Raw genomic sequence first — 10,000 nt, forward strand, 5'->3', positions numbered from 1 at the left:
TTCTCATTAAACAGCTTGGATGATTCCTGTTGATATCAGACATTGTTTTATCATTAGACAGCTTGGATAATTCCTGTTAATATCAGACATTTTTATTTTTATTTGACAATTTGGATGATTCCTGTTGATGTCAGACATTTGTTAGTAGTAATATAAAAAGCAAGATAAACCTTTGTTTAATTGTTAAATAGAAAATTGCATTATCAGCAGTGTATTTCAATAGTGTGTAAGTGTGTTATAGTATTAGATATGTGTACGTGTCAATACGTGTGTCGATTGTATTATTGTTGTGTGTTTTACACACTTTGTAGTTGTTTTTAATTGTATTATTGTGTGTTTTACACACTTTGTAATTATTTCTGTCTTAATATACATGCGCAGGAGAATTCCAGACTGCTAGTGAGACATAGTAAAATGCAAATTCCGGGAATTTTGTTTTAGGCATTTTTCTTTCCAAAGTGGTGCATAGCGAGGGGCGAAACCCCCGAGTTGGCCTGAACTCAGATATCAACGACATTAGGTAAAGATGTTTTACTGATATTGATATACTTTACTTGTTCCTAACAGGTTGTCGGCTGGTTTGCATGGGCGCCAACGAGGTCTTTTGCAATCGATATGTGTGGGTTTAGCGTCAATCTAAAGTTGATTCTGGATTTCCCCAATGTTAGGTTTAAATCAATACAAGGGGAACTGGAATCCCATTTTCTCTCTTCGCTCAACATTACTTTAGACGATCTGGAACCAAAAGCAAAACTTTGTACTGAGGTAAACAATTTTCGCCTTTTCCTCTGCTCTTTGCTTTTATTAGATGATTTTACATACTTTTTTTTTTTTTAAACAACTTTAAAAGCATTAATTAACATGAAAGTGTGTGCATTTCAGTATACATGAAAATTTTAAAAATATAAATCGTGATAATTATATCTGTTGGATTAAAGCTGAAGGCATTTACATCACACTCAAACATCGGAAACAATATGTTTTAAGCGAACGTTTAAAAAATTGACAAAGATTCTTTTTCACGAATGCTCTATGGTAAGGCGTTGCAAACAGAGGGTCCGAAAATATGAGAAAAGGATCTCATTCCAGCATTTTTGCGTGAGGGACAACTAGTTTGGTGGAATCACTGGCCGAATGTAACGGGAGGGGTTTTGAATATCTTTCAATTCGTTCCGAAAGGTAAGAAGGGGCAGTACTTTCAAGACAACGACGACTAAAACACAAGCTTTGAATTTAATCCTTTTCTCAACAGGCAACTGTGATGTTTTTAATTTAATTATTAGACAGACACTGAAGATCCATCATAGACAGCCATTTCTGGTGACAGGCGGTTTATTTCTGGAGTTTAAGGGACATCATCCTACAATCAACAATACATGTATACCTTGTCATTCAAAGGACATAACTCAATAATAGTTAATACATACATACATAACACAGTTGTTTCCCTTGATATATTACGTTAATGTTACTTTATAACAGCAACCAATGCAGGTCATGAAGCAGAGGTCTGGCAAATCACACCTACGCTTCATGGATACTAGTCTGACAGCGCTGTTTTGGACAATCTGAAGACGTCTAAGACTATATTGCGAAACACTAAAGAACAGAGCATTACAATAATCCCAATTTTGATAGCGCGAGGGAGACAACCGGGTGTTTGGTCATATCAATTAATTGACTTTCAACGATGTGAATGTTTGTACTGAGATTAAGAAAGATCTATGTTTTATAATGCCGTGAGCTTTTCAAATCGTGATGCAATCTGTATTTAAAATGTCATGGCTAGGATGTTTCACTATTCAAAAGCGCATACGCTTGATACTAGCAGGTAGGTTGTTTCATAAAGGAAATTTGTTTTGGGCCTAAGGGGCGGGGGGGGGGGGGGAGGGATGAGGAATATTGACTCGCAACAAGAGATCGTGCAAATTTAAAAAATCGATACCGAGGCTGCCCGGTTTATATTTATATCTCATTCGACTTTATGAGGTATGGATCTACTTGATCTCCTGAATCTAGGAATTCTCCTCTATCTGTTGCTTTCTTTCCAGCTTCAATTATTCTGTCATCAGCATTTTTTGCCAAATTGGGACCTAAAATTTGCCAAAATTTGCCCAAAAAACCCCCAAAATTTGCCAAAAAGACAAAAATTTGCCCAAAAATTTGCCGAGGAGAACTAAGGGTTTCAGTAGAAATTAACACGCGATACAGAAAAATATATATATAAAAGACAATTTATTACATTTAAGGGGGCTACATTTATTACAAAGTTGTTACAAAGATTTTAAAGTATCATTATCCGTAGAGAGTAGCTTCCTTTGGTTTGGACCCAGGCAAAGCTGCAACATTTCTCAAGTTTCGCACTTTTTTCCCCGTTATTTTGTTGTCGCTTCTTTTTTTCCCCAAAATTTGCCACGCGATTTGCCAATTTCCCCAAAATTTGCCACGATTTGCCAATTTGGGAAATTTGCCCAAATTTGCGGATTGCCCTGATATTTGCGGCCGCAAAAAAATGCAGATGACAGATTATTGTTTTCCCTGGGGCATTATTTGAGGACGTCTCCCCATCTTTTGTAGGTCTGTCTTTCTTTCTTATCCCGTGGCGCTTTTCGTATATATTTTGCCTCTAATATAATATTACTGATTCCCCCACAAAAATAACATGCTTTGTTGAGGGGCTCGTATATAAATCTGATGTTGAAGGCCAAGAGAATATTAGAAATCCTAAAAATCGTTTTAAAATTAATAAATCAAACTACATTATTTTTTTTAATGGTTTACTCAATCTACCAAATTCAGTCCGATGGGCAGGAGCGTGAGGGTTAACCCTCTCCTTACCACCCATATGAAAATCGTCACATTCGTTACGATGCAGCCAACATTTTTCTCATACTGATTTCTTTTGTACACCACAATATTTGAACAAAAATGTATGCTGTAGTTAAAATATATTTACACTGTGTTGAAGAGCTCGTTTAGCAAGAAAAAAATGTATAGCAAGAACTAACAGCTTGTGTTTTTGAGTGAAATAAATCTATTTTTGTATAGGTTGGGTGTGAAGTTTTGGGGACAATCCGTAAAGTGGACGGTAAGGAGAGAGTTAACCAAACTCAAACTTTCCCCGGGGTTAAAATATAATTCTTAAAGAAATGGACTTTTGAATGCATGTATTATTGTAAAGTGGCTAAACTTTGTTGTATTTCTTTTTTCTTTGTTCTCCTACATTTCAGATTCTGGTGTGGCATACAAGAACAGAGAGATCGATTGTTGAGAAAAATAACGTGGACAAAAGTATTTACATAGGAGAGGGCACCCTTAACACGGAAGAATTAAAAAATGTAATTAGAAAATCACAGTCAAGTATTGAAGTATAGAATGAATGAAGTTGAGGTCTTATTACTTTTGATGAAGGGGGCAAAACATGTAAACTTGAACTTATCTTTTAATTTTTATCCTTGGCATTTTCTTATTGATGAGTAACTGATACGTTTTATTCTTTGATTCCATTATGTTGAATGTCAATTTCATTTTGTAAAACTTGATTGCATAGTTAGTGTGTGCGACTGTTGTGTGTGTCTGGCTCGGAACGAGTGTGTTTATGGTTTGGCAGTACATTGTAAAGCGCTTTTAGGCTTCGGCATTTAGCGCTATAAAAGAACACTTTATTATTATTATTATTATTATTATTATTATTATTATTATTATTATTATTATTATTATTATTATTATTATTATTATTAAACTTTTATATACCGCTAATATCCACTAAACGCGCCCAAAGCGAGTTTTAAAAAGTGTTTCGACCCATCAGCAACACGTAACATGTGCGTTGAGACATGAGGCTTGTTAGGCGATATTACTTTTTTTCCAACAGAGACAATGCTGTTAATGTATTCGTTTTTCCCTTCCACTGCCCGACTATGGAATAGCCTCCCAGCTGAAGTGGCTGAAAACGGTTGCCAACATGCCTTCACGCGATTGCTAGAGTTCACAACGTGACTTTTTAATCTATGTGTTTTTTGTTTTTTTTGTTTTTTTTTTTTAATTTTAAATTAGTATTATGTGCAGAGTTTTAGCAAGTTTAAAATGTAAAACCCTACAAACTGTGGAGTGATCCTCGACAATATTGGAGGTTTCCACAAGACGAAGAAGAAGAAGAAGAAGAAGAAGAAGAAGAAGGAGAAGAAGAAGAAGAAGAAGAAGAAGAAGAAGAAGAAGAAGAATGGCCATGTACTCGTTTTACATTTGAGTACGGTGAGAGAATATGAGTAAATACCAAGGACTCAACTTTGCGTCGCTCAGAGTGAGAATCAAAACCTGGCAGTTCCAGTCCGAAGGCGAGTGTTATACCACTAGGACATATGAATATTTTACTGAGGTTCGAGACATAATCACACCTTATTCACAGTTCCACCGCTTCCCACTTTGTTGTGGGTTGTGTTGTGAAAGGACGGGGTGCTTTCACAATCCTTCGTCATTATGTCAACCAAAATTGATGGCAAACAGTGAAGTAAGACTACTCACCACTGTTGTCCGCCCAAATAATCGTAAACAACATACGCAAAAACTATACCATTAACCTGTGAATTGCCGTCATCATCATCACCATTATCATCATCATCATCATCATCATCATCATTATCATCATCATCATCATCATCATCATCATCATCATCATCATCATCATCAACTGCCAACCGAAACAAGCCTCTGCCCCGCACCATTCTTCCACATTCACTCACTGGCTTGGCTTATTCATCCATTCGCTGATGTCTTGTGACCATCTTTTTCATGGTCTCCGTCTCCCTCTATTACCCTCCACAATACCCTCTACAATTTTTTTCAAGGGTGTCATGTCTCTTGATATGTCCAAAAAAGGTAAGTGTCTGTATCATCATGATGAGATATGGCTCCCTAATACCCATGGACTCTTTCACGTCTTTGTTAGTTTCATTTGCTGTTCAGGGATGCGGAGAACTTCGGTAGCGTTTCATTTCAAATGCATTAATTTTATTCTCATCGGTTTTGTTTGTATTTTTGTTTTGTTTTTTTGTTGGTTTTTCAAATGTTTATCCTTTTGATACTTTACTCGACATATCATTAATGTAAATTTAAAAAGAGAAGTGGACCCAAAATGGTTCCTTAAGGTATGCCTAACAGGACTGGAAGTGATGGTGACCTTTTGCTCTTAGCCATGACTCTTTGGGATCGCATCGAAGAAAATGATTTAATCCATGTGTATGTGGTTTTTGAGATCACATAATGATCAAGCTTGTTCGAGAGGCTTTGTTGGTGTACTTTATCAAATGCTTTGCTGAAATTCGGTAGAATGGCCCCCTATATTAATTGTTCTAGCAAAATCATCATAAGTTGTGATCAGTTGTCGCTCACATGAACGATTTTTGCGAAAGTTATATTGGACATCAGTCAGCATGTTGTTGTACTCAATGTGGTTCATGACATTGCCATTGCTACATATTGAATTACGTGTTCCAACAGTTTACATGATATTGATGTGAGAGATACTGGCCTATAGTTTTCAGCACTGTGTTTGTCGCCCCTTATATCGGTGTAATGTAGCATCTTTCCAGTCTTCAGGAACTCGACCTTGGTCCAGTAAAATTTTATAGTTTTATAAGAAGAGAAAAAGAAAATTTTCAGTTTATTAATTTTATAGAACTATGAATTTTAATTGTGTTTGCTTTTGCTTCAGCCCCTTAATCAGTCACTGTATAATAATTTCAAGGTTTCACTCATTTCGATGTTTCGGCATAATGTTTCCAATATGTATGTTGTATGTTTTGTCAGTATTGATCCCCCGTATAAATCATAAAGCGTTTGGCTTGTTCCTACGCCAGTTGTTCTCACTATTAAGATTACTTCATTTATGCTTTTTTAAAACCAGAAATGTTATAGCAATATTCCACAACCGCGGTTGTTTTTGTTTGTTTGTTTTTATTTTCTTGTTCTTCTTTTTTTTTTTTTTTTTTTTTTTTGGTTTGTTTTGTTGTTGTTGTTGTTGTTGTTGTTGCTTTGTTGTTGTTTGTCTTTTTTCAGGAAAATAAAATTTAGCTTTCTTTTTTTTAAATATCTAATTATGGCCCTCCGGCAATTTTGAGCCAGCCCCTGCAAGCTACCTCTCCAACTCCAGTGCATCCTTACAAACTTCCACCCAACTCCCTCCTTTCTTCATATCCCTTCTTTAAATCATTCACCCTCCTTTTCTTTATTCACCCATCCCCATCCTGCTATCCATATCTCCAGCTAGCGACTCGTAGGACCCGCCTGGACTCCCCTCCAACTTGCTCACTCGTCCATCGCACTCAGTGCCTTCTCCTTCCCACCCTGCCATCCCTACTTGACCATCTCCAACTTCAGCATTTTTAATTTCTTCTTTCGGGTTGCATTAGCCCTATCTAGTTATTTGCGGGGGGGGGGGGGGGGGGGGGGGGGGTTTCTTCTTCTTTTTCCCCAGTACATGATTACATCATCATTCATACGATAAGTGTAATTAACAAATATATTTCATTTTCCTTTTATTTTCCCATATTAATAATCTTCAAATTACGTTAAAATTGTAAATATCCTTTCTTATCTTTTCTTCTAACTTCATCTCTACACGAATTAATATGTACTGTAGGCCTACCTACACATTAACTCCTTCGACCAGTCTACTCACGTCAACTTAACCCCCCCCCCCCCCCCCCCTTCTTTTGCGCCTCTTCTTGCATCCACACCCAACACCCTCTTCATACATTGTTTCCGCATTTGACAAAATGTGATTTAAAATTTTTAAAATGTGTGTATTTGTACGTACCCTTAATTTTCAGTGTTTTGTTGTCTGTCTCCTGACGAAGACCAAGGGCCGTAAAGTTGTTTGTTTTGTGTTGTTCCTTTGTATAGGAAGGAGTCACATTTACCCAGTTTATTTTTTTCTATCCATTAAATCGCTTTACCATTTCAAAATAAATCAGGACTTATTTCGTCAACGATTTCATGCTTTGCTGGGTTATTTCAGTCATTCAAATTCAAATCCTTATTGAGAGATCTTAAGTTTATTTAAATACATGGGTGATGATGATGATGATGATGATGTGATGATGATGATGATGATGATGATGATGATGATGATGATGATGATGATGATGATGATGATGATGTGATGATGATGATGATGATTGAGGATGATATTGATGATGGTGATGATGATAATGATTGATGATGATGATGGTGATGATGATGATGATAATGATGATGAAGAAGAAGAAGAAGAAGAAGAAGAAGAAGAAGAAGAAGAAGAAGAAGAAGAAGAAGAAGAAGAAGAAGAAGATAACGATGATGATGATGAAGATGAAGATGACAATGACAATGACAATGACGACGACGACGATGATGCTGATAATCATGATGGCGATGACGCTGATATTGATGATGACGACGACGACAATTATAGTATAGTGGTGGTGGTGACGGTGGGTTCGGTGTCCGGGGCAGTGGATAGGGTTAGGGTTAGGGTTAGGGTTAGGGTTGGGGTTAGGGTTAGGGTTAGGGTTAGGGATAGGGATAGGGCGTCCATTTGCACACTGATGCCCCCGATCTTGGACTCGCAGAAAAACCTCAATAAAATTCCAAGAGTAGGCCCTGCGATTAGACACCTCAGGTAAGTGCTCTATTATTGTAGTTTGAAAATTGATTTTAAGGGTTTTACGGCGCTTGCAACATATTTAGGTTATATCAGCGCCAGGAAAAAGGAAGAAAATGGGATCGTAAAAAGTTCTAGAATTACAATTAAAGCAGCCAAGAGAAAGTAAGACATAGAGGAACTGGGAACAAATAGGGATCAGATGTAGATTCCAAGAGCATACAACCAATGTACTTAAGTTTGAGATCACCTATAAGTCTCATCTGGGCACAAGCACAAGATCCAACAAAGAGGAATACACTCAAATGCTTACATTATACATTCAAAATAACAAATATAATAATACATAACAGAGAGATGATTTACAAAGAAAAAAATATAATCTCCCAAAACAATAACTATGCATCTGACTGTTTCCCTCCCAGTCAGGACTCCGGCCAGAGTCAGGACAAAACCAAAAAATCTCATCCCAAGACAAAGACAGAAAGCATGTTGGAAAACAGATATAAGGAGATAGGAGACAGAGTATGTACCTCCCTGCCCACTATGGGAGATCAGGAACCCCACCCAGTCAGCGCCAGTAAAAAGGAAGAAAATAGGATAGTAAAAAGTTCTAGAATTACTATTAAAGCACCCAAGAAAAGGTAAGACAAAGGGGAATTGGTTCAAATAGGAAACAGATGTAGATTCCAAGAGCACACTATCAATGTACTTAGTTTGAGATCAACTAAATGTCTGTTTGTTTGTTTTTGAGTGTATTTACGTCGCTTGCAACACATTAGGGTCATGTCAGCGCCAGTAAAAAAGGATGAAAACTGGATAGTACAAACATTCTAGATGTGCAATTAAAAGGACTTGAGGAAAAAGTAAGACAAAGGAGAATGGTACAAATAGGGAACAGATGTAGATTCCAAGAGAGTACACTATCAGTGTACACTTAGTAATTTGAGATTACCTAAATGTTTCACCTAGACACTAGCACGAGATCCCACTAAGAGGAATACATTCAAATGTCTACAAATCATATGTTAAAATAAATAAATATCAGTACATAATAGAGAGATAATTTACAAGGAAAAAAATCATCTCCCAAAACTATAACTACACATTCAACTCCCAGCCAATGACTCCAGCCAGGGTCAGGACAAAACTTAGTAAGCTAATTCCAAGACAAAGACAGAAAGAATGGGAAAACAGATAAAGGGGTATAGAAAACACTGCAAGTACCTCCCTGCCCACTATGGGAGGTCGGGAACCCCACCCAGACCTAAAAGCCATTCACCAGCACAAGATCCCACTAAGAGGAATACATTCAAATGTTAACATTATACATTCAAAATAACAAATATAACACCCAGCTCTAGGGGGCGAGGACCCAACTAAATTTGGGAACCACTGGTCTAAACAATAACAATACAATTCAACTACTAAAATTGCCAATTTTGCTTAATCTACGCATTTTAGGGGGTAGGGGTAGCTTCAGAGATCCTTGCGTAGAATGTATGAGTCCTAGGTGTACAAATGTTTGCTTATATTAAAGCCAAGTAGCGTAGAAAGTTTTTAACAGCACTATAAAGCCCAGGTTTTCCATGTTTCATTTAGTTCAAATGGAAATATGTGAATGTAAAAATGAAAACGCAGGAAAAATATAGGCTGATTTAGAGGTTTTTCATTGTTTTACAGAGATATCTAAGGCAGTATCTTTGGTACTTTGATATGTTGCATAACCAAATATGCATCCACGTGCATGATATCTATGTTTTAGGTTGATAATCTAGATAACAAATGCCGAAAAATTGACTATCACAAAATTTTAGAGGGGGTAAATATATATATATAGAAATCTATCAATAACATTTTTTTTTCACTAACAGATTTCAGTGGATTTTTACTACGATAATAATCAGCATAAAATGTTCAACCAATATGTTAAAATTAAGCTTGCTACCAATTTCTTCCTGGAACCCTATTTTTTTTTTTAAAGCTTGAATCTACTGGACTATACGTCATACGACTTAGTAGAGTCCTTGGCCGCCTCTTGGTCCCTTTGCTTGTGAAGCGAGTGCTCTACCAATTGAACTATCAGGATCACCACCCCCCCCCCCCCTCCCCACACACACACACAGAGCCATATTTTATCCCACTTTTTTTACGATAAAAGGAGAAGAGCAGCTGTTTGCTATCCTTTTGATAGGACACTAGTCCATCGCAAAGTACTGTCTGTCAGATCTAACAGTCCCAGTTACCCAATAATTGCTGGGTGAACAGGGGGTCAGAAAAAAAAATCTTGACTTCACCCAAGATCGATCTCAGTCTCTTTACTTGTGAGGTGACTGCTCTAGCAACTGAGCCACCCTG

General features: G+C 37.0%; 1 protein-coding gene across 1 annotated transcript in view; it reads left to right on the forward strand.

The window, feature by feature from the left end:
* Positions 1–6,443, forward strand: part of LOC144956611 (galactosylgalactosylxylosylprotein 3-beta-glucuronosyltransferase 2-like) — a 23,459-nt gene extending 17,016 nt beyond the window's left edge. The window contains exons 5-6 of the mRNA XM_078887229.1: positions 568–765; positions 3,231–6,443. Of these exons, the coding sequence (XP_078743355.1) occupies positions 568–765; positions 3,231–3,374 (342 nt within the window). The 3' untranslated portion in view covers positions 3,375–6,443. The remainder of the gene's footprint in view (positions 1–567; positions 766–3,230) is intronic.
* Positions 6,444–10,000: the final 3,557 nt, after the last annotated feature.

This window comes from Berghia stephanieae, chromosome 11, assembly GCF_034508935.2.
Source record: "Berghia stephanieae isolate SIO BIC M18660-M18661 chromosome 11, UCSD_Bste_1.3, whole genome shotgun sequence".
NCBI classification, from domain to species: Eukaryota; Metazoa; Mollusca; class Gastropoda; order Nudibranchia; family Aeolidiidae; genus Berghia; species Berghia stephanieae.